At 47.2% G+C, this 25,856-nt stretch overlaps 1 protein-coding gene across 1 annotated transcript in view; it reads left to right on the forward strand.

Moving 5' to 3' along the window:
• The window catches only part of LOC147729617 (ICOS ligand-like), a 317,146-nt gene extending 295,117 nt beyond the window's left edge, over positions 1 to 22,029 (forward strand). The window contains exons 6-7 of the mRNA XM_086954497.1: positions 7,878 to 7,926; positions 20,491 to 22,029. Of these exons, the coding sequence (XP_086810623.1) occupies positions 7,878 to 7,926; positions 20,491 to 20,563 (122 nt within the window). The 3' untranslated portion in view covers positions 20,564 to 22,029. The remainder of the gene's footprint in view (positions 1 to 7,877; positions 7,927 to 20,490) is intronic.
• Positions 22,030 to 25,856: the final 3,827 nt, after the last annotated feature.

The following is a 25,856-nucleotide window of genomic DNA, read 5'->3' on the forward strand; positions in this document are numbered from 1 at the left end:
CCCAACAGTAAGAAGGTGGGTCTCAGAGAAAATCAGGTCCAACCGATGACCCCCTGTGTGGGTGGCCTGAGAGACTCGCTGAGAGAGGCCAAGGGCCTCGCATGAGTGAATCATATTAACAAAGCCTGTGTTCATAGTGCCATTCAACCACAAATTTAAATCTCCAAGAATCACCAATTGGCTGTGAGAAGCAGCCATATTGGTGAGCAGTTCTAATAACGACTGCTGCTGGGCTAAATTAAAGACCCCAGGGGGTCTATAACAGATAATGCCTGTTAAGAAGTGCCTCTGTGCATTTTTTTTTTTTTTTTGGAAAACCTTTATTGAAAATTCAAAGCACACAGCTATTCAGCCTTACATCCCTGAGGCTAGGCAGCATTATAAAAACGGAGAAGAGGTGCGCACAAATCAAATCGAGGAGCAAATCAGGTTTAATTTTATATTATAAATATGAAAACCTAAGAAATCAACAAGAAAGGAACATTAAAAGAAAGGAAGTGGCAAGGTACAACACATGAGCGGCAATGCACGATTCCAGGGGGCGGGTGGGACCATGTAGCTCTCTGTAATAACCTTACTGGAAAGGCGTACAAAGTGGAAGGGGGGAGAGAAAAGCAGGATTCCGTTTAAGTAAAAAGTTGGGTGGAAGGAAGGGCTAGGGGGAAAGACGAACCTCCAGCAGACCTGCATCGGGAGGTACACAAAGATCCCCTCTATATTCATTCCAGGCCCCCCAAACAACCCCCCACCTCCTGGGCTTACCCCGGGCCACATACACAGTCTTCTCACGGAGCATGCACCAATCCATATTGGTTTCCCACAGTTCCACGGTGGGGGGAGTCGGGGCGCCCCACTTCTGAGCAATATCTCGCTTGGCCACCATGTTCCCCAGTGTGACCCAACGGGTTTGGGCAGTAGTGTGGTCAGTCGGACCCCACACGTTCAACAAGCAGCGCCGAGCTTCTGCAGGCAGATCCACACCAGTCACCTCACGCATAACCGCATGCACCCGTTCCCAATAAGAAGCAATAACCTGGCATTCCCAGATGGTATGCATGAAAGTGGCCAGTGCACCGCACCCACGCCTACAAAGACCGTCCACAGAGAGCCCCATGTGAATCAGTCTAGGGCCAGTTACATAAACTCTGTGGAGTATCTTCAATTGGACTAAGCGTAGTCTAGCCGAAATTGCCACTTCCTTGGGGGAAGACACCGCACACTGCCAATCCTCATCATCCAACTTAATCCCATCACGCACCCACTGGTCTCTCACATTCAACAACAGATCCGTCCGAACATTTATCAGTTTTTTATAGGTCAGGGAAATGGCACTGTCAGGCATATGGCCGTCCAGCACCCTGTCTTCCAGCGGGGATGATTCGGGGACCTTCTCACCAACAGGCAGGGCAGCCGTAAGGGCATGTCGCAATTGGGCGTATCTGAAATACTCTGTGGCACCCAGTTGAAACTCAGTTTGCAGAACCTCAAAAGACTTGATTTCCCCCCTGGCCATCACATCAGCCACCTTGGAGATACCAATGAGGTCCCACCGGTCAAACCCCTTTGAGTGCCACAGCCTACCCAGCAAGTCAGAATCATAAAGTGGAGTGGCCATAGTGAGTCTGCCCTTCCACCCCAATGCTTTCGTGATGGCCCTCCAAATGTGCACAGCAGTCTTGGTGGGACCAGTCATTTTTCCATCCAGAGATCTGGAGTATAGCGCTCTGTAGTACATCCCGTCATTCAAGAGCCAACGATCCATGGCGTACCCCGGACTCTCCGCCGGTCCATAAAAGCTGTGGTTAAGAGCGGCCAATTGAGAGGCCCAGTAGTACCGGTGGATGTCAGGCAGAGCAATACCGCCATCGTACCAGGGGATAGTCAGTTTAACAACGCCGATACGCGGCCTACCCTCCCACAAGAGGGTCCGCTGCAGACCTTCAATTTCCTTGAAGTATTTGGAAGGGACGGGATCCTGCGTGTTTTGGAGCGCGTATAAGAATCTCGGCAGGGACATCATCTTGAACAATGCCGCGCGGCCCAACAGGGACAGCGGCAATCTTTTCCAGCCCTGCACGTCGCGCCTGAGGCGCGCAAGAGGGGGAAGCAAGTTGTTAGTGTATCGTGCCCGGGCATCCGTTGATATATAGATACCCAGGTACTTAAACCCCTGCTGCGAGACCTGTATAGCGCAACCCCTAGGAAGACGTGGGGTTTCTCCACTGAGCACATAGAGATAGGATTTCGACCAGTTAATAACTAGGCCCGAGTATCCACCAAAAGTGCTCAACACGTCAAAAGCCACAATTAAAGACCGACAGGGGGAAGTTAGATAGAGCAGGATATCGTCCGTGTACAATGAGACTCGGTCCTCAAAGCCCGGCGACCACTTGATCCCACAGATGTCAGGGTGGGTGCGTATCCAAGCAGCGAGCGGCTCAAGCGCTAAAGCAAAAAGGAGTGGCGACAGCGGACAACCCTGTCTGGTACCCCTGCGCAAGGCAAAGGAAGCTGACACCCGGCCGTTGACCGTTACATTGGCCAGCGGGGAGGCATAGAGAAGCCTGACCCAACCAATAAAGTCGGGGCCAAACCCAAACTTAGACAACACCGCCCACAGATAATTCCATTCGAGGGAATCAAATGCCATCGTCGCGTCCAGTGAGGCCAGGACGGTCAGTTCGCAGAGTGTGTGCACCCGCGCCATGACAGCGTGAAGCCTCCGAAGATTGAGGGCGGTGTTGCGGTGAGGTATAAAGCCCGACTGGTCTGGATGGACCAAATCGGCGATCTCTCCCACCAGCCGGTTGGCCAGTAACTTAGCCAGAATCTTGGGTTCAGCATTCAGCAGGGAGATCGGGTGGTACGATCTGCAAAGGTCCCTGGGCTTCACCTCCTTATGAATAACCACAATGGTGGCCAATCGCTGGTCCAGCGGAAGCTCACCAGCTTCACGAGCCTCCAAAAACATACGCCGCAGGGGCACTGCGACGGTGTCAGCCTTAATCTTATAAAGTTCCACCGGAAGACCGTTGGGACCGGGAGCCTTGCCAGAGCGCAAAGATCATATCGCGAGCGCCACCTCATCAGCCAATGTCCCTGTCCATGTCGTCACGCTCGGTGTCCGACAGGCAAGGGAGCACAACTCCCTCCAGAAAAGAGGCCGAGTCCGACTCAGTCAAGGTGGAGACCGAAGTGTAGACCGTCTCGAAGTAGTCGGCAAAAGCCGAAACAATAGCGCTGGGGTCAGTAACAACCACCCCGTCCTCACCCAGAATCTCGGGCACCACGCGGGAAGCCATCTCCCTCCTATCCAACCAGGCAAGAAGCTTGCCCGCCTTGTCCCCTGCATCATAGATCCTCCCTTGCTGTTCTCTGCCCATCGCCTTGGCAGCGTCAGTGGCAGTGGCTCGATACTCCGACTGCTTTAAGGAGAGGACGTGCAGCAATTCGGGTGTCGGGTCAGTTTCCAGGTGAGAATCAAGGTCCTCAATCTCCGACTCCAACCGCACCATTTCCTCATCCCTGCGTCTGCGCACCTCGGCTATTAAGGAGAAAGCTTCCCCTCTCAGGACAGTTTTGAAGGCCTCCCACAAAGATAAGGCCGACGATACCGAGCCCGTATTCTCTGAGAAATACAGGTCGATAGCTTTAGCTAGGAGGTCACGAGTTTTGGGGTTGCGAAAGTACCAAGGATTGACCGGTGCTAGTCTAGAGGCTGCCACAATACCAAAGTCAAACGACACCCAGACCGGGGAGTGGTCTGATATGCCTCTGGCCATCAGGCGGGCCCCGGAAACGGTCGAGGCCTGGACCGCCGGAGTCAAGATATAGTCAACCCTGGAGAGGCTTCCGTGCGCGCCCGAATGAAAGGAGTACTGCCGCTGGGCGGGATGGAGAAGCCGCCAACAATCAATAAGACCCATGGTGCTCAGGAAAGTTGGGAGCCATGATTGCGCACTACGAAGATCTCTGGATGGAAAACGGTCAAGGGTCCCCGACACCACCGCATTAAAGTCCCCACCAATTATGAGCAATCCCTCCGGCAGGCCCAAAATGGCGCCCCGAGATCCTGGAAGGTAGTCGTCTGCAGGCCTGGGGGGACATAAACAGAAACCAAAACCAGGGTACGCCCCTCCCATCTACCCACAACGGCAACATAGCGGCCTCTGTCATCAATCACCCTAGTCTCCACCTCCAATGGGAGAGACATGCACACCATAATCCCCACCCCTCGGGACCCCGAAGAGAACCCCGAGTGAGCCACCATCTTAAACCCTTTCCTATTGAGTGCGTGGCACGTATTGCCAATGAGATGCGTCTCCTGTAGCAAAATGACATTGGGTACACACCGTTTAAACATCTGCAGTACCACCCCACGTTTAATGCGATCCCCCAGCCCATTCACATTCCAACTCAATACATTTAGCGTCTTACCCCCCATCATCAAAGAAGCACCGTCCCAACCTCCACCCCCAGAAAGAAGCTACCGCAACATAGTAAACAGGAGCATAATCACCTTGCCTCAAGAGAAAAGAAAAAGGAGAAACATAAGTAAAACACTCAAACCAACCACCCCCCACCCTGCACCCCTGCATTAGACTAAGAAGCCCCCCCAACCAGCAGTGTGCCTGTCGCCCCCAAAAACTAATCTACGGAAAGCCCCCCGAGGAGAAAGGAGACACCCTATCACCCCCCGTTATCACCCAGTCTTGAAAAAGCAGCATTAGAAAGAAAAAGAAAAACAATAGTCCGTGACTGATTGCATTTGCAGGGCCATCCACCGAAAGAAGTCCGAAGAAACATTGTTCATTCCTGAATATCAGGACCACCTGACGCCTCTTCCGACTGATCTTCAGGGGCATTCCGACGTTGAGACAAGGTGTCCAGCCAGTCCCCAGCAGCCTCCGGCAAGTCAAAGAAAACCACCCGGGCGCCATGTTCTATCCGAAGCTTCGCCGGGAATAGCATAGAGTACTTCATCCCCATCTCCCTCAGCCTACGCTTGACGCCCATAAAACTTTGCCGGCGTTTCTGAACCGCTTGAGTGAAGTCGGGGAAAAAGTTCACATCGGCATTCTGGAACTTCAACGGACCACCTCTTCTCGATGCCTGCAGGATCGCATCCCGGTCCCTGTAATTGAAAAGTCTGGCAATGATGGGGCGCGGAGAGGCTCCCAGTTTCGGTTGGCCACCAGGTAGTCTGTGCGCTCGCTCCACCGAAAAGAACTTGCTCAGTCCACCGGGAGCCAAGTGCTTCAACACCAAGTTCTCAACAAAGAGGTCGGCAGCGTCTTCCTCGGCGCCCTCCGGCACACCGATAATACAGACGTTCTGGCGCCTTGCCCGTCCTTCAAAATTGTCGAGCCTGCGGGCAAGCAGCGTGTTAGCGGCTTTCAGGTCCCGAACCTCCGATTGCACGTCGGACATATCAGTAGTCAAACTCGACGTCTTAATGTCGAGCGACTTGACCCTGTCGTTCGTCTTTCCGAGGTCGGCCCTGATGAGGTTGACTTCAATCGCCAACGTGTCGACCTTGTGCGACAACACTTCGTGCTGCTTATGCATTTCAGCCTTGATGCCCGCAGTGGCCCCCATAACATCCCGGAGGGTGGGTTCAGCATCTTCCGGAGACACATCGCGCTGCGTGTCTTTAGTACGACCTGAAGCACCAGGCGATCCCTTTGGGAGGGAGAAACGTTCAGAGATGGTGGTCTGCGAGAGGGAAGGTTTCCTGCTGACTCTTTGGGGCTTCCCTTTGTCCGGGTCACCTCTGCCCGCCATGATGGGTGACGGGGGTATCACAGTCCAGAGAAAGGTTTAACCGGCACTACCGCTTCCAGGCGGTAGAAATCAGTAATCACCTCCACCGTCTCATCGGAACGTCAGGCCGCTGGACAATCTGATCAGGCCACCAGCGCAGAACGGGACAGCTCCAACCCTCTCGAGCTGCCACCGTGTAGAAGCACCACCGCCACCCTCGTAATGCCAGACTGTTATGGCGTCGTCGTCTCCAATCTTCACCACGGTGTAACTCAGCACAGGAAACCCGGATCTTCGATCGGAGAACGGGCCCCACCTCAGCAACAGTACAGCAACAGATTCCCACTACTGTGGGACAGGATAGGTAGCAGGATCAATACGGAGGATCGGAGGGTCTTCGGAGCTCCGAGCTCACGCGGCCATCTTGGTTGCCCGCGAAGCTCCTCCCCCGCCTCTGTGCATTCTTAAGAGAAAATCCAAATAGTTCACATCCGTTACACGCATCAATTTCGATGACATTCAGGTCCATTGTATCTCTAAAAATCCCCCCCCCCCACTAGTTCTGAGCCTGTGACGGATTTTAAACCCTGGCAGACAAGCATTCCCAGCATCAACTTTGCACTCAGGCGCAGTCCATGTTTCGGTCATACACAAGAAGTCCAGCTTGTGAGCCTCCAACACTAGTTGTATCTCAACACTGTGTTTAGGGAGAGATCTCACATTCAAAAGCCCACAGACAATAGTGTCACTCCTCAAAAAGATTCGGCACAGGAAAAGCAGAGTTGGACAGCATAAGGGTCCCTCTATCACAACCCCACTCACCGATGATGTTTAGTTCTTTACTGGTGTAACATCTGGGCTCAACCCTCAACAACTGGCCCCGGTCCCATCCCAGAAGGGGCAGCGTAACTGTTGCTGGGCACATCCTTGGCGCGGACGGGCACAGACGGGCTTGCCTTTGGCACGCCTTTGGCGCGCCATCGGCACGCCCGCGCCAGCATCCGCTTTTGTGTCTGTGAGTCCTGGGAGGTCATGGGAGACTAGACTAGACCGCCACTCCGCTACTCCCAAGATGGAGGGTCCGCTCGCAAGGACGGACCCCCAAGTCGGGAGAGCAGGAGAAGGAAGACGCGGTTAGCCCGGACCCCCTGTGCTCACAAATAAGTGCAGAGAGAAATTGCATAAATTTAAAAAGTGTCCAGGTATATATTTTTTTAAAAGGTCAGGCAAGTTGACAGAAATGCCCCAAAAGTAAAATACCACAGTAGCAAATACATTTGCCACAGCCGTTAGCTCTTTACCAGCAGCTCCCGCCTTCGAACTGCCCTCACATTAATCAAGTCTCGAACACATCCCCCAGCCGGCCTACCCATCATGATACGGAATCTGTGTACCTACCTCTGACCGTGGAGACCTGGCTTTTTGACCGATGCCTGGTGGAGCTACCTGATAGCTAAAGAGGAGATGGGCAGTGAACTACCCCTTCAGCCGTCACTTATCCTGCCGGTCTTTGGACAGAACTTACTTCGTCTCTCCATTGTATTCTCCCTCCTACCCCTTTACTCCACCTCCTTTCTCCTCTACGCTCCATGTATCTCTCCTCTTTGCTCTTTAATTGTTTTCCCTTTGAGACCTAGCTGTTTGGCTGAAGCCCGGTGGAGCCACCTGATAGTTAAAGAGGAGATGGGCTGTGGACTTCCCCCTTGGCCATCACCTACCCAGCCGGACTATGGGCAGACTCTCCTTCGTCTCTCCATCCTATCTACCTCCTACCCCTTACCCCACCCCCTTACCCTTCTAAGCTCCATTTATTTTGTCTTCTACTCTCTTGAAATGTTTTTCTAGTAACTGATGTAACGTGTAACTGATGTAATTCTGTAATTTCTGTGGAACCTTATGTAAAGCGCACTGATACCTCTGGGTCTAGCTAGTGCTATATAAAACTCTCAAAATAAAATTAAATAAAAATAAATTGGCCCTATATGTGATCTCTTTGTTGTACCACTTCCTTTAGATGCATCTGTCACCTTCAGAACTCCAGCTGTGCAACTATTGATCGCTGCCAGTAGGTGACTTGATGTTGGCTGACACTCACCTTGTGTTTATTTTTGCAGGTGTTGCCCAAGTGGACCTTGAACTGCAGCAGAAGTCGGAGGATCAGAGGTAACTATGTAGTTCGCTTGAATTACTTGTTTGAATGCCAGGAGTCATATTACTTCAATTCATGTTACTTTTTATGTTCATGTAACATAGCAGTGATATTAATGAGAAAGAGCTTCACCATCTGATCTGGTCAAGTATCACTAATCAAAACTAATCAAGTGCATATATTTAGGTCAGTTCTATTAAAAAGAATATAGCTAAACATATTAAGGTAATAATAAATGTGTTATTTTTGTTACAATTGTGTATGTCGGGCGTAGCTTTGCACTGGCCCAAGATAGCAGCTTCCTGATTTCGCTTCACCGGATGGAGCAATTATCTGCCGCTTATTTTTTCATTGGCATTGGGATGTAAATCCTCCTTCGGCAAGCCTGCACACAATGGGACCAATTGCGAGGCCTGACGGACGAGCACCGGAAGAGGACCCCCTGGATGGGACCTGTGCCGCCAGATGGCCTGCCACGGCCCCTGGAGCACGGCGCCGCTGTTTTTCCTGATCTTGGGGAGAGTGGGATACTCGGGCATTGCGAGGGAGGGGAGCAAGCCAAATCGAGACCCATTTTGTTTGTGAAAAAGGCTGCTTTATTGAAACAGGTGCATATTACAAAATCACCAACTGGCAATTGCCTTACAAAATGAAAGCCTCGCTATACATCGAATAGCTGACTCCTGACACCCCCCTGCCCCCACCCCTACGATCACCTCAAAAGTTCCCACACCCCGGCATTAACATAACAACAACATTACACAGTATTGCATTTAAAACTTTTTCCCCCAATGACACCCCGTTCCCTACCTGCCTTCCTGCAACTGTACCTAACAAACATCTATCCTGAAACTTAGACTACCTGCCTACCCTTTTCATGCCCCTGCTCACAAACTTCCAATACTTAACCAAAAACCTGCGACAACCCTGGCCAACTTTTCGAAACCCCGCCACCCAGGAAAAATGGGGTGAGGGCCACTACTGCCTTACCTCCTTTTTTCTGACCCCCCCACCCCGTCCTATAGACCTCTTATTTCAAGAGTGGCTCTGAACATTTAACGTTCTGGCTAACACCTCCCTAGTTTCCAACAAATAAAGGTCCATTCCCAGCCTTGGCAAGTGAACCCTATCTACTCCCAAAAATTCCACTGAATCAAAACGAATGTCCCTGTGCACAATTCTACCAAAACTCAATTCCATGCAAAAACAGGCTAGCTTCCTCCTGGCTCTGTCAACTGCTCCTAGATTAACTGCCTCCAGCCAGTCCCGGCGTGATACAAACTCAGTCCATACCACAAAACATCCTGACCACTGTTGTTTAATAAGGGCTAAGTCCCTCCTCATGCTTCTCCTCAGGACTATGCCCATCTCTTTACACAAATCGTTTTCACCCAAATGTACGACCAAAATGTCCGAACACTGACCCCCAACTAGCAGACAGTTAAGACACGGAATCAGCTCATTCCACAACATGCCCCCTTTTCCTTTCCGTAATACTTTAAACAGTTTATAATTAAAACCAAGATTCTGTCCGTTATAACTTTCTTGTGCTTGTACGTGCACCTACTTCATGAAGTAGTGTCCCACAACCCAGACATTTTAAACAAAAGGTGGCCAGCCACCGAACCTGAAACGAGAAACATTGCGGGAGCTTATACATTGTTAACAATGCGCTAAATTCCTTATCGCTGCTGCGCAAGTATTGCTTATAACAATCCGAGGACCACCTCCCCAAGTACATGATATCACCCTGTCCCCACTCTCTATTGCTTGCCTCGGATGCTGCCCCAATCCGGAAAGAATGTGTCCCAAAACCTGCACCGTCTTTGCCCAATCCCTTTAGTGCTTTCCTAAGCACCGCTAGCGGTTAGAAGGCTGTAACTTTTTTCCCATTTGCATGCACAAATACTGACTCCCTGATATCATTGGATGCTGCTCGCCAGTGAAGCCCCCATCTATAAGGGCAAGTAAGCTTAGACAATGGAGCCTGCAACAACACCCATTTTCTCTTCTCTTCTGATCCGTTTTGGACTTTTTTAACCACATATGTATCCCTGCATTGCGCGAGACCACATCTTCCCACCCGATCCCCCGACCCCTTCTGTCCCCTAACAACTCAGACATTCTAAATGCACCAAAAAACATCCCCCATCAATGTGGAAAACCGGCATGATTCGAAGGTGTCCATGTAAATCCTAGGCAAAATCTGTATTGTTCTGCTCAGCAACTGCCACAACAAGTATCTCCTGACCAGATTCAGCAGGCCACGCTCCCTGGACCATCCTTCTAGCATCCTTGCGCCCAATTCACCCGCTGAAGGAGCGTAACTCCAGAGCAATTTATCCATGAATGCAATTCCAGCTAATTTCCTTGCAATTGACACCCTGGATAAGCCTTTTTCAATCATATCCAGGATAAACTGAATCCAATCGTCCCTTCGCTGTAGCTCATTCGAGCGTCGCTGGGTGCCTGACTGCAAAAACTCCTTCTATGCTAGGCTATCCTAGTAGACTTAGCAAGTGATCCTACCACCAGTTGTAGCATCCTGTGTTGCCTACGTACCACAACTGCTGCGGCATGGGTGTCGGGTTTCTGACGTGGTCCTTGGTCAACCCAGGGAATCTCCCCCACTGCAAATGAGAGAAAGCATTCGCTTTGTCATTGTCCATACCTGGGAAGTGCAGTGTTCTAAACGCTATATCAAGACGCAAACAGCCCAGGACAAAAACCCTCAGCAACTGTAACACTTGTTCATTCCTTGCAGACTAACGGTACACAATCTCTACAAACGCCATATCATCAACTCTAAAAGTCACCTTCCTAAGCGCAAGCTGAATACCCCATAGTGTCACTGCCTTATCTAAGGGGAAGAACTCCAGAAATGCAATGGCTGTACCTCCTTCCATTCTATCGGCCACTGCTCGGCATACCACTTTCTCTGCCAATAGAGGCCAAAACCTTTTCTGCCTGCTGCATCTGACAATATATACACATCCCAAATGAGATCCCCCTCCTGTGCCAGTTGAATGCCATTGAAAGTTTGCAGAAAAACTTGAGACATTTTCAAATCTTCTTTTATGCCTGCAGAGAGATGCACATGATGATGTGGCAATCTGCTCCCTGCTAATGCCCTCACAAGCCTCCTGCAATAGGTTCTCCCTACTCTCACTACCCTACATGCAAAATTGAGATGCCCTAGCAAGGCCTGTATCTCTTTGACCATTACTTATCCCTGTGCCAGCATGGCGTTAAGCAATTCCAGCATTTAAACCCTTTTATCATCCGGCAACTGGGCTTGCATTTTTCTAGAGTCAATCTCAGTTCCAAGAAAAGACAGTGCTGTGCTGGGGCTCATCATCTGTTCGTGTGCAAATGGCACCCCCAACTCCTCCGTCAGCTCTTTGAAGTTTTCCAGGGCCTCCTGCAACTCCGCGGAGCCGGAGATTCTAACAAAGAAAAATCATCCAAGTAATGGGTCACTAACTTGTGCCCTGTACTTTTTTAAAACAACCACTGCAGAAAGGTGCTAAAACACTCAAACAATGTGCATGACATAGAACAGCCCATCAGTAATGCCTTTTCCACATACCATTTACCATTGAAATAGATACCCAGTAGATCCCAATCCTCTGGATGGACTGGAAGCAAACGGAAAGCCGATTTTATGTTGCATTTTGCCATTTCCGCCGTTGCGCCCGCCGTCCCTACTAGTGCCATGGCCACGTCAACTGACAAATAAGAAAGAGTAGCTTTCTTTTCATCGAGTAAATCATTCACCGAGCACCCTTCTGGCCATGATAAATGCTGGAAAAGCCTTAATTGTCCAGGTTCTTTCTTGGGCACCACCCCAATTGGTGACACAATCAAGTTGTCCAGAGGCCAATCTGGGAAAAGGCCCGCCATTCTCCCTTTCTCACCGCTTTGTCTAAATTCTCTTGCACAACCTGTGAATATTCTTTTGCTGACTTCAAATTTTCTGACCAACGCCTGTGTCTAGGCCCTGCATAACCCAAACAAAAACCCCACTTTTAACCCTTCCCTTGGTGCTTCTGCAGCCTTCTGGTCGTCATAACTCTGTAAGGCTTCCTCCAATTTGTCTGCCTTAACTGTCGTATGAGCCTTTTGGCCCAGAACCCTGATAACCCTTAGCTCCCCTTGACCCAAAAAAATGCTACTGCTGCTGTCCCCCTGTTTTGCCCCCCACTGCCAATGCTGCCCCCCTTGCTGAAACCCCCCTTACACCAAAACAGTTAACCAAGGGATGTTTTTCCCCTCATTTTGAGCACTCATGGCGAGATCTGCAAAATTCATGCATGCACAGCCCTTTATTGAAAGCCCGTTAAAGAGAAGGGTTCCCCCAAATAAAGTCACTGGGACCTGGGTAGTGTTGCCATATATCTAGCATCAAATTATCTTTATTAAGCGATACTTGTATTCATTTTAATTTTAATTTTACGTTGAATATCCCTCATGTAGAATGATTAATTATTCTTCTACATCAAGTTTTGCCAAAGCGTGTTTCTTCAGTCTTTCTTCTCTGCCTACCCGGACCGTCACTGGTCACGTGACCTGGTTGCCTTGGGTACCCTCCTAACATCAGACAGCCGATCGCCATTAACGAACGTGAGGCGGCTTGGATGCGGATTAATTCTGCGTATTGGTAGGTTTACGAGAACTATGTGAGTGCCTAAATGACTACTGGCCCTGGTACAGAATTGCGGTTTTAATCCCCGTCTTTAATCCACAGACATTCTATTTCCCGACATTTGGAATAACGCACTGCGGGATCTTCGGACTAGCTTTGGAATTGATAGGCAGACATATGCTTCAATTCTTGTAAGTTGTTTTCCCCTTTATTAACGTTTTATGACCCGCTATTTACAACTCAATTCCGTGTTTGGTGGCAGCCCATGATTAATGGTGTGTCACCTCTCGTTTTCTTTGTAGACCTGATGGCTGCCCAATATCATCGTTATATGTGAGTGTATTTCCCCCCTTCTATTAACTTTAATGTGGACATAACTTTATCGTTAGGCTGCTAATCATAATCCCCTCAATTGTAGAATCTGAAATACCATCTCCCCTGAGAGCGCCCTCCTCGTCATCCATCCTGGAGACAAGCAACCTCTGGTATGTCTTGTCTACCATTTATGTGTGCTTAATTAATGAAATATCTTTTGACCTATGCATGACATGTGCTAAATGCGATTAAATTATTTACCAAATAGGTTGCCTGCCCCGCCCCCGCCGGGGTCCTGATGAAGACCCCGACGCAAGGACATAATTAATGCCTGCTAATACTAGAGGGTCGAAACGTCGACAGCTTTTTGTGTTCATTCAGCTTCACCCCTAAAATTGCTCATTCAGTGTGATATGTGAAGTATGATTAGTATACAATGATGTATTAAACCAATGGTCTTTTGTTTTGTCTATGTTTGAACTTGGATACATAGTACAGTGAGGCCTTTTTGGCTGCTTTTTATTGTCACTATCCCTTACCTACACCACCCTGCACTATATCACCTCCCTCCCTACCAGGGGCACTATGAATTACGGTGTGATTTTGTATTGAAATTGATGATAATTAGTTTACACCTACATTTTGAATAAATAACAATGGAGGCTCATTAAGTTTTCTCTTTATTGGTATCTAACTGTTTTTAAATTTTTCTACGTGATTGCTGGGACCCCTTTCCTCAGTACTTTATTGAAAGCCCAGTAGGCCCCCCCCTGCTGGGCTTTCAATTTAGCCTGTCCCCTTCAGGAATTACCCAGCCCTCCCCGGGTGGGCTTCCCCTGAAAGGCCCGGTAGACAATTGGGGGTCCACTGACTGTAAAAATAGTCTTACCCGCTCTGGAAGCCCCAATCCTACGCTGCCATAAATCCGTGTCAAGTCCCCCCCCCCATTTTGCCTTGGTATCCCAGGCCATAGGGCCCGGAATTCCTCATAGTATTGTGCTCATGCATAACCCCCCCTGTGATCTGCGCTTTGCTAATGACATCCACATACTTGAATAGTGCTACGCAGCGTTCTAGGAATTTCTCACAGTAAACAGTAGCAGAAATCAAGAAAGCTACTGTCCAATTTTCTATGGTCAGAGGAACCCTTGGCCGCTTAGCCAGCTCGTATTCCTCTTCTTTAGACCCTTCTTTTGCGCACAGTTCCCTCAGCAATAATTTCAGCATTCCCACATATTCACCTTTCCATAAGCGCTCTTTAGTCGCCAGCATCAAATGTGCCCCCAATAGCTTAGTCACTCCCATATAAGCAAGTCTCTTAATCTACCACTCTTTACTTTCAATCTTATCTTTATTATCTCTGCTGGTTTCTTCCCATATCTCAGATTTCTCTCTGCCTTAGCTAATCACTGGCTTGGCCAGATCCTTCTTACCTTCCTCCTCGGGACTCACCACTATGTCTAAAACATACTACCCTCTTACCCCCACCTGAAATCCCCTCTCCTCCCGTTCCCACGGATACTATTACCAGCCCCTGCCTCTTTCCATATGTTTTACCTGGCTCTAAGGAGGGTGCCCATGTTGCTGCAGTCCGCCTTGCCAGTGGTCCCGTGGTCGATCCCGACTTGGTTGGCCTTGACGTAGGCTCTGACTCCCTTCTAGAAACCTGAAAAACACCCAGAGAGACATTACTCTTATCCCCCTCACCCCATCTAAATCATCTCTCAGCTTGCCTTCCTCAAGGTTTTTGTAATCGAAATCTAATTCCGCGCCTTTGCGAGACCCCTCATGGTGGCCCCTCATGGGCCCATAATTCAGCGCCTCCAGGGGCGCCAACTGCAACCTCGGGTACACCGCTGAGTCCTTTGACTGCATTCTCCTGCTGGTTTTCTGTCCTGCAGACCACCGAGGTCCGTCAGGTATTGGGGTCAGCGAGACCACTCAGGTCCTACATGTGCTGGCCGCGCCGGGATCCCCCGATGGTAACAGGCACGCCACACAAGGCTCCATCCTCCCTTCTCCTCAACGCCAGAAAGCCGCACCCAGCTCTGCAAGTCCGCACCTGGACGTGAGTCCTCGCCCTGCAATATAAATGATTGGTCTGGCGTGCCAGGCCTCTGAGACTCATCCCCTGTCTCCCTTCTCCTTTTCCTAATTAAGCCCAAAGTCTTCTCTGCCCACTGATGCCCAACTTTAAACAAATCACCTACTTCCCTGTCACTCAACCCCCGCCTCCCCTCACTCCATTCCAACCCAGCCGTGTCTAACCCTGGCCATTCCTGGTCAAGACCTGTCCCACGAACTCCCCCACCAAGCTTTCTGCTGCCCCCGCCATCACCCCCCCTTATCCTCTCTTTCAAATTTAAACCTTTGCCCTCCAAACCAGCTGACCCCCCCTGTGCAAGATAAGCAGCCACTTAATCTACTAAGGCCCCTCACCTCCTCATTCCATGAGGTGAAAATATCTAGCCCTTCCCAGGCATTGTGAAACCCAGCTGTCTACCAATCCCCGGGGATCTCCTCCTCCCCCCCCCAAAAAATTAATTTAAGCCCTGGCCTTGCCAAACTCCCTCTATCTTCCTCCCCGCTTCACTCCCAAAATCAAGTTCCCCTCCTATATCCCTCAGGCCCTCACTCTGCCTAACCCAACTCGGGTATACCCCCTCCACCTCCCAAACACCAAAACTGCCCTGGCCTCCCACCTCCTCGCATCCCAGAGAGTCCCTGGGTCCATGCTTTTTGGGAAGCCCCCCGAACCCCTCTCCCCCGAAAGGCTTCTGTCCCTCCACATCCCTTCTCCCCCTTCCCTCCTTCCCCCCGCCTCCCGCCCTTCCTTTACTAACTCTGCTGGGGCCTCAGCCTCGTTCAGCCCCAGGCCCCGAGCAGGAAAGACCTCATTGGAAGCCCTAGCAGAGCAAGCGACAGATGCTCTCCTCAGCGTGAGTGGAACGTGCACAAAGGTCCAGCGTGTCTGGGGACAAAGGGGCCGGTCTTCTGGCATAAGAGCCCGTGCACAAGAACGTGCACAAGACTCACCGCTTTTCCTCTCTCCCACTCAGGGGACGTGTAGGCCTCAATGGCGGTCGCCCCCCACAGAAGCGCACCTAGGAGGGAGCTCAAGCCCCGCAGCTGAAGAGATCAATACATCAAGGCGGCCTGCCTCGCTCAGCAGGCGCACCACCTTCACAACCTTATAATTCTGCATAACTATGTCTAATTTGCTAAACCCAGCTAATTAAACAGCCTATAAAACAATAAATTAAACAGCCAAGAAAACTTTTACTAGCTACCCTGCTGCCAGCCACCAGGTTACCAAAACCTAAAACGGTGGCTGACAAATCCCCCCATAGGATTATATACGCATTGTTCTACTTGGGCTATGATAGGGCTACGCCTCAAAAAGCACAAAACTAAAAAATGGCCGATCCGGCCAGCCCAAATCCCTCCCAAACTGCCTGGGGGGTAGACCTCACTACGTTGGACTGCTCTCCAAACCCCCCGTGTCAGAACGGTCGGAACCAGGAGCTGGGGCTACAGTGGACGCTGGATGTGCTGAGGACGGCCAGCGGTGCCTTACAGCTGCTGGGCATGTCCGCTGCCTAGTCATGGCCATCCCAGTAAACTGTGTACTTCGGACTTGGGTGCACAGAATGTGCATTGTGCACTGAGGCAACATTGGCTCCTGTATTGCTTGTGGCTGATTCCTGCTTGCCCGTCAACACCCTACCACCAGCTCTGCCAAGTACCTCGCATCAGGCGTTAGACTAACACATTTTAGTGTGGTGGTCTGCATCACCACACTAAAATGCAAAGTCACGCATTTATAGTGCCTCCTTGCACCACCCGCGTGTACTCAGACAGACACCAATGGGACGAGAGCACCGCCAAGCACTCATTATTGAGCAAGCAGCGCGGAGCACACGCTGCTTTAGATTGTGTGACTGCAGCTTTAAGCATGTTTTAATCCGGTCAGGAGTGTTGGTCGTAAGACCCGACCCTCGTGTGTCAGCTGCAGCATTCATATATCACAGCTCTGTTGCTGTGACTCAGCCCGGGCAAAATGAGGCGGCATTCATGTGACATGGTGTCATGTGACTGCATGCAACAGTCTGTATGTGTCACTCAGATACGGGGAGGTTGACAGGCAGGGACACACTTTAGCCCTGTTGATTAAGCCTAAGTGGGCTGCCAACCATGTCTATGGTCTCGATACATCCAATAAGTATTCGATATATGCTCCTAAGGATATAATGAGTGAGTTTGTCACTTTCTATTAATGCCTGTACACCCCACAGTCAACGGCGGATCCCAGTGACTTATCAGCTTACCTAGATAGTATGGCCCTAGCGTGGCTGGATCAGGTGGCGCGTTAGCTTCTGTGTCAACCTCCTACCGAGACAGAGGTTAAGTGTATCATACATCAATTACATAATGGGAAGGATCCGTGTAGTGACATCCTTCCCGTTGAGTTTTGTGAAATATATGCTGAAGAACTGACACCCATTCTCTTAACTATTTATGAGGAGGAATTTCAGTCAGGTCAGCTGCCTTTGAGGATGCGGGAGTCCATCATAATTACGCTTCTTAAGCCTGACAAGCCCCCATCTACATGTGGCCGTGCCATCCCCTATCCCTTAATAACGTCAGTAGTAAAATCCTGGCCAAGCTAGTAGACTGTTACCATTACTCCTACGACTGATTAGACCTGACCAGTTGTGATGTATTCTAGGCCGGTCCTCTGCCAATAATCCCCGCTCACTCTGCCCTCACGCACCAACTAGACCCTAGGACGTCCACTGTTGTCACGATTTGGATGCCGCTAATGTGTTCAACACTATTAAGTTGCCTTTTTTTTTTACTCACAGTGTTGTTTAGACCGAGACTAAGAAGGGCCTTTGTCAAATGGGTTCAGATCCTGTACGCCGCTCCATCTGCCAGATTAAGTTCAAACTGGGCTCTCCAAGTCATTCATGATCGGGTGAGGTACACGGCAGGGGTGCCCCCGTCACTTCTTTTTGCTTTGACTGTGGAGCCCATGGCATGTGCTCTGCATGAGTACCAATGTCAGCGAGGAGTGAATTTGGGATTCTGATATACTCTTCTATCCATGAATGCAGACAATACCATGCTAGTGGTTAAAAATCCCGCTGTTAACCTAGTTCGTATTATTGAGAAAATAGTGGACTTTGCTCTCTGGTCTGGTCTTCAGATTAATTGGAATAAATACATTATGGTCCCGCTCACTAACTTTGGTACTTGTCTAGACATATCATACCCTTTGCAATGGCAGACGGACCCAATTCGGTATCTGGGTATTCTTTACCATACAGATATTCCTGTTATCATTAGAGATAACTATGGACACCACATGGAGACCCTGAAATTTCACATAGATCGTTGGATTGCGCTGCCACTCTCCTTGGTGGGAAGGGTGGCTCTAATGAAAATGATTGTCCTGCCTAAATTACTTTTTTTTTTTCGGAACATTCCCATTCCCTTGAACGAGGCCTTTTTTACTCAACTGAGCTCCCTTATGATCAAGCTAGCGCGGGCAGGTCGACAACCGCAAATTGGATGGCACATACTACAGCTCCCATACGACAAGCCCTGACTTTGAAGTGTATAATTTGGGTGCACCGGTGCAATTTATTCATCACTGGTTTCATAACAGCAGGCATGCCCCAAATGTTATCTTAGACGTAGGCTTGCTTTCTACCACTCCACTTTCTGAAGCTCTATTTGAGCCAATCCCAAAACCTTAGCAGGAACTCCACACTGCTTGATGTACTGTTTGGCCCTGGAATAGACTATCCTCACTATGTGGTGTTCCTGTCCCGTACTCACCTCAAATACCTAATAAATATTGCTGTTTTTCGCAGTTTAACCATGCCCCAGAGCTTCTACTGTCTCTTGAAAAAAAACATATTAAAACAATAGGTTATTTGTTTATAGGCCATAAGTTTAAACCATACCGCGGATATCTAGGTGACTCGCCTGCTACATTGTTGGATGTTCTGCCATATGGTGGGACCTCACGTGCTGTTTGTGGCCTTTTTTCTACGTTCTTGGAGGCATCCCCGTGTGGCCAGTTCTGATGGTACTGCTCTCCAACCCGCTGCCATTTAGGCTTATCACAAGATTATATGCTGCAGTGATGGATACTATGATTGTGGAGTTCCCCAAGGCCCGGGTGGCGCTGGAGAGGGAGTTTGCCCATAACATATTAAGACGACCAGTGGCAATATTGTTGTCTACAGATGGACTCCTTTCACTTGGCGTGGTCCTCCCCGGCAATGGCACTGTGTTGGACTCATGTCACTACGGCCCTGACTGGTATGACTGAAAATGCCTTCCCCCCTTGTTCTCATGATGGCTCTGTTGGGTTACGTAAAAGAGGTAGCAGAAATATTTTGAAGTTTACTGCAATGGGTCAGCTTTTGGGAAGGTGCAGGGTGACATTGCATTGTGGCGGCAGGCTGGTACCGAAATTTCATGATTGGTTGAAGGACATGTCGCTGTGTAAGGACTGGTCCAGAACTTATGCCACAACACTGCCATCGACTGCTTGCCCCATGATTTTTGGGATACCCTGTTCTACTATTTGTCAAAGTGAGATCCCGATTGATGGCCGTGCTATCCGTATGCTCGATCTATCCAGGGAGTTCTATAAGTTATGTTACATTACCCTGAATGTGTATTCCTCTGTACCTCCATATGATCATTGTACGTTGGGTTGTTATGCTATGTACTATTGTGCCTCTGATGAACCTCTGCACTATTGTCATATCCACATGATTCTTGCGTGTACTATGTGATTGTTTATGATTTGACAATTCCTTTTATTACCATGCCATATGCTGTTTTGCTGCACTGATAGCTTCATCAGTTCAGTTTCCATGAAAACTTGAATAAATAAAGTATTTTAAAAAAAATTGTGATTGTTACTTTCACATACCTTTATTTTTTCTTCCATGAAGGTACGTTGACGATCATAGCCCTCTCCTTACAGGCCCACTTCTTAATTGAAAATTCAAAGAGTGTTCCCTTAGTCCTTTAATCACACAGATATTTCGCAATGCATATCCACATAATATTATTAAAAAATGGATGAAATATTGACCTGGAACACTTTTTAGCTATCGTGGTAACATGAAAATAGACCCATTAGGTCATAATAAATTGTGAGGAAAGCTATTTCTCAAAAACATGCGTGATTGTCTGATCTACTTTAGGACTCCTTAATGCCTTCTGTGAATACCGAAAGTCTTAAAGTTAGGATTTTTCTCAGTTTAGGAGTCCTAACTTTACTACTCCTAAGCTGAGAAAAATCCTAACTTTAAGACTTTTGGTATTCATAGAAGGCATTTAGGAGTCCTAAAGTTAAGACTCCTAACTTCTGTGAATACCGACATGAGTAAGTGCCTTCTGTGAGTTCCAAAATGAGTAAGTGCCTTCTGTGAATAACAAAATGGTAGTAAGTTTAGGATTTTGTCTTAAGTTAGTTCTGTGAATCGGGCCCTGTGTCATTAACTATACAGTTGGGGCTTACCAATGTATTTCCAAGGTTTCCAACGTGTCCTTATTCTTGCTAACCTCATTCTCTTTTCTTTGATCTTAGGACATCCCTGAACGAACCCGCTGCACCTGAGGCTAATGGTGGGAGACCTGTGGAGGCTAGCACAGTGCACTAAGTGGCATGTGAGAGCAAAGCTTCTCTCAGCTCCATTGGAATTAGTAGGATGCAAGTACACTGCATTAAAAGGACCTTAGGTCTCTGGAGACAAAAGAAAGATACTAGCACACTGCACAGGAGGCCATGTTGGAGTAGTGATACAATGGAAATTCGTCCTACTGCCGTGTACAGAAGGAAGATTGAGGTGAATCCCAGATGGAGTGAAAGACAGACGGTGCCTTCCCACAAAATCAGCAAAACATTCCTTGTCTGTGGTCCCAGGGAAACCTGGTCACAGCTAAAAGATATTTGTTTTATTTTAAAATATTGGACTATTTGGTTATTATTGCAAATGCGATGGGTTGTAAAGCAAAATTGTGTCTAAATTAAGTTGCCTTATTTGTTATGAGGCCTGTTTTAAGCTGTACCAGCTTCATGCTCTAAGTCTACGCTTGGGATTTAAAAACCTTGCATTTCAAGAAGGAGGTTAGGATAAAAACTATGACTGTTTTCTATAAATAGCTTTACCTTTTATCGGGATGGCCAGTGGTCCAAGATAAGTGACATTTATAACAAAGTGCTTAAAGCCACATGTAACAGTGGGACTAAAGGACACCTTACCTGTGCAAATGAAGATGAGTTAAGTGTTTAAGCTCTACAGATGGGGAAATACTTTGGAGGCACAAAAAGAAAGATGAAATGGCGTGGGATTCTGAGCACTTGGAAGATAGCTCTGATTACTCATCAGAGCATCCACCTGATTGTGGAAGTACTGAGTCAAGAAACGCCAAGGGTTCCTCCAAGTCGCCAGCATTTGGCGATGATTACTTTTCTGCATTGAGCTGAGCCATGAGATTGACTGCTCACTGACACCACTGGGAAGGTCTAACAATGCTTGGGTGCTGTAGCTGTGTTCATAGCAGACCTGCTGATAATGTGGAGTTCAGTCTTTCATCACATTCTTCTTGGACTGCCTTGCCCAGACTAATGCCTTCCAATTCCCTTTGTTTTAATAGAGTGTCCACCACTGCTTGCTTGGTCAACAGACCACATCAGCATGATCCAGGGACAGAATGAGATCAGCTGCAGTTAAACGTCTGCGATCAATTTCCATGAATCTTTGTTGGACAAACATCTTTCTCTGCTGAGGAACCTATATAAATGCATGCCCAGTTCGCCCCACTGCTGTCCAAGTACAGGTCAGACACTGACATGGCTCTTTCTCTGAAAGATGTGCGCAGTGGTTTCCACCATAATACCAGAATACTGGTCAGATCCTGTGTCAATGCTACTGGTCAAACGCTGTGTGAAGAGATACAAGCAGAGGGACTGTGATATAAGACGGCTGTGAAATGGAACAGCTATTTTCTGCACTGCCGTTACGAGAGTGAGTGAGGCTTGAAGCTCACTATCTAGTGCTGTACATCCCTGGATGAAGTGATACAGATGCAGAAGCTTATGTTCCAATAAATGTACATGCTCATGATTCAGTATTGAGACAAGTGTTCTGTATGTCTTGGCTGTGGTTTACGCTAGAGAGAAGTCAGTGGTGGACGGGATCTTTAGCAAGGCATCTCTTCTTTAGTGGGGTGTCGCTGACTCTTGAGGACTTTCCTCACTCTGGTATTAATCGCTGAAGCTATGCATTTTGAATCAAAGGTTTGGAGCTGATTTGAGGCTGGGGAAAGGTGTGGACAGAACAGGAGTAACACAATGTTATGTCCTTGTTTTGTTGGATAGCCTTCCTCAGAGAATCAGTACTACTATCTATAAAGTGCACTGTCTTTGTTTTTACCTGATGTCAATGTTTTTGGGCAATTGCCCTCCATCCTAAGTCATTCCCGATCATGCAGTCGAAGCTTTGAACTATGCTCTTCTCTCCTCCTGAAACTTTACCCGCGTCTTCCGCAAAGCTACAACTCAGTCACTCTGGAGCGAGTTTTGTGCCTCAAGTAGAATTCTCTTTCTGTGGATTACTAACACCCCTTATAGGCGTACATAGAACACATTAATATATAATTTGAAAATGTATCAAAGATCTTCTGCTAAAATAATTCTTCAGTAATTATATCCAGATTACAGGATTCTAATTTAAAATAATCCCAAAACCTCATGTCAGTAAAAGAGGTATAATTTTAGTAGTTGTATGTTTCACTTAAAGAATTGTACAAGCAACAAGTGTGAATTTCAGGGTTTGCAAACTAACCTCTGTTTAATGTTACCTGACTGCTTTCTGAGGAGTGTAGCCCTCACCAGGCTCCTTGGATGTTTACTACTAGCTGTTGGACAAATTGATACATTCGTCTGGCACTTCTGTCAACTGTCTGTTTACTGAAGGGTTAAAATATATAATGTGATTCCCTCAAGCGGTTTTAGCCAAGTTTTATACTTCTCTCACCTAGACCCGTGAAGATCAAATTGGCCAGTGAATTTCTTCAACTCATACCATTATCATGGCAGCTTTTGTATAAGCAATTCAATATACAATTTCTATACAGAATACAGTAGGGAGTAAAGTATAAAGGGAAGCCTTTCTGTTTACACCAAAAACAAAGAATGAGAAATGTATTTGGACATGTACTAAGTATCTTTTCAATGATAGGGAGGGAGTTACCCTTTTTTTATCAGGAAAAAGGATTGGGTGAACAATCATTAAAAGCAAAAACTCCTTTTCCTGAACTTTACAACCAATTTCTATTACTTTGTCCCATAAAGAGACATTCCACAGGTAGGAGAAGGGATCTCGTCTATGCGCAGGTTACCAAATTTACTAACTTTTTGAGTGTCAGGCAGGGATTAACACGCATGTATTTACAAACACAAATTTTAAAAAGTTCTCATTCATTTATTATTATTTAAAAATATTTAAAAAAACAACAACAATACATTGTCTCATTTACATTATACATCTTGTTATACACAAATCAATTACAAATATTATTTGAATTAGTTTAAAAACTTGAATTACTAAACTTTGCTAATCAGCATAGTTAAAAAAATCTCACTCTAGCGTTTTTTTCTTTTTTTATATAAAAACAAAGAACAAACAAACTGTCGACGCGGCGTTTCGGTGCCAAAGACAATCTTGCACCTTCTTCAGGACTTGTTCATTACAATGATATCTAAAAGAGACATGTTGCGATAAATTCCATTAGATCCTGTTTCAGTCTGACATTTGCACATTGAATGTTTTGCATTTTTGTTAACTTTTCCCTACCATTTGGTAACCCCGCTAGACCTTATTAGGAATACTATACATCAATTCCCACGTATACTAAAAGCCTACACTTTAGCATTATTCATAGAAGACATATCTAGTGACTTTTTCACTTATCACCAGGATGATTAGTCCTCAACTTGCTTGATAGGACACAATTGTAGTGGTTTGCACTTAATTTACAAAGACCTTATTGGGAGTATTTTACATCAATTCCCACTTGTGTTAAAATTCTACATTTTGGCATTACTCATAGAAAACATGCCTAGTAACTTTTTCACTTATCACTAGGATGCTTAGTCCTTAACTTTTTTAATAGAACACAATTTTAGTGGGCTGCATTTATTTACAAAGAGAGGGGCCGTGCAAACTCCTATCCCCCTTTGGTCACAAAGTTCCTCCCACAAGGACCACTGTGTTTTTACCCAGGTTTCTATTTCCTTCCTGGCACACCTTTCTCAGTCTTAGGAGCAAGTAGTCCCCAGTTGTATAGGCAGAAGATGTTCGTTGTTTACTCTTCTGTATACTAGGAGGAAAAATGGGAGCCCCATTTTTTGATTCCTTGAATTTAAAGTATATTTGCTTAAGCTTTTTCTTCCCCGGCTTTAATTTTTTTTTATTACATTTACCTTTGACATTTGATTCACTATGTTTGATTCAAAGTTGATTAATGGAAACTATTTTCAATCCTATATGGGAAAGAAATGTTTTATAGTACATTTTACAGATTTGAAGTAAGCAATCTCTACCAGTTTATCTTAAAGTTGGGCCTTACCGATCTTTCCTTATGTTGTCACAGGAAGTTTTGGAGGACACCTCTGGGAGCTACCACTTGCTGCTCTTTAATCGTTCTTCTCTATAAATCAATTTTTACAATTTAGACTTCGAGATTTTTATTATTCTAAGCCTAATATATGCTATTTATGTTCATTTTTTCGGGACAATCTCACCTCATTTATTGAGTAATGGTCTGCTGATGCTAAGTATCTTTTCATAAACTCATTCAATGATTCTAGCGTCTCACTACTATCATATAAATGTATTTAGGGAAATTGTTGGAGGACAGGCAGCTTAACTTTACACGCAGATGGCAATCTTGTACAACTAGTAACCACATTTACTACATTTACATACAGTGCATCAGAGCATGAGAATTTGCTGCACCGCATTGAAAGAAATTAAAAATACAGGAGAGCGCCATATCCATAAAGATGTGTTATGTGCTGCATTGATGCAAAAGAAAGGGATGTCACAAAACCTTATGCATGAGTGCTGTTGAATGATTGCATCACATAGGCTTTGAACTGTAAGCACAGATTTACATGCCCCATGCGACGCCAGTGCATTATGTTGTGTGACGCACCGGTGGCGCAGCCTGCTGAGTGATATTTACAAGCACAGGTAAAGTCACCCTGCATGACTTAACCTGTGCTTGTAAATATCGCCCCTGTTCACGCAATACTTTGCATGTTAGGGGTGTGACATGGGTGTTGCTGTGGGTGTTCCCATGTAACACCCATGTCTACAGATGCATTTCCAGGTTTATGAGAAATCGTAAATCTTTAAAATACATCAGAATGCTACGTCACCCTAGGGGTGGCGTAGCGAGATGCAACGAGGAGAAATGTTTTCATTTCACCTCGTTTTTTCCTCTTTCAATGCGTGCTGCATTCTACAGCACACATTGGAAGAGGAAATCACCTCAATTGATTGTTTTTGTGAAGGAAGGTGCCCCTTCCTGCACAAAAACAATCTCCCCATGACGCAGGCATCCTTGCACCATGGTGCAAGGGTGCCGGCGCATGGAAGCAGTTTGTGCGCCAGCGCAGGGGGAAGGACACAGAGATGCGACATATTCTTGTAAATATGTTGAATCCCTGTGCTTCAAAACTAACGCAGTGCGGCGCAGCAAAATGACTTGCTGCATCGCGCTGCATTTGTTTCTTGTAGATCTGCCCCGAAATTCCTATGAACGGACAGCCGCAGACGGCTCAGACGCATGGGATGTATGCTGTGCACTGCACCACTCATGCAGTGAAGGAAATGAACACATTCGCCCTTTTTGCGCCTGCTTCCACTATGATGCATTTTTTTA

The sequence above is a fragment of the Lissotriton vulgaris genome, chromosome 2_1, assembly GCF_964263255.1.
Source record: "Lissotriton vulgaris chromosome 2_1, aLisVul1.2, whole genome shotgun sequence".
Taxonomy (NCBI): domain Eukaryota; kingdom Metazoa; phylum Chordata; class Amphibia; order Caudata; family Salamandridae; genus Lissotriton; species Lissotriton vulgaris.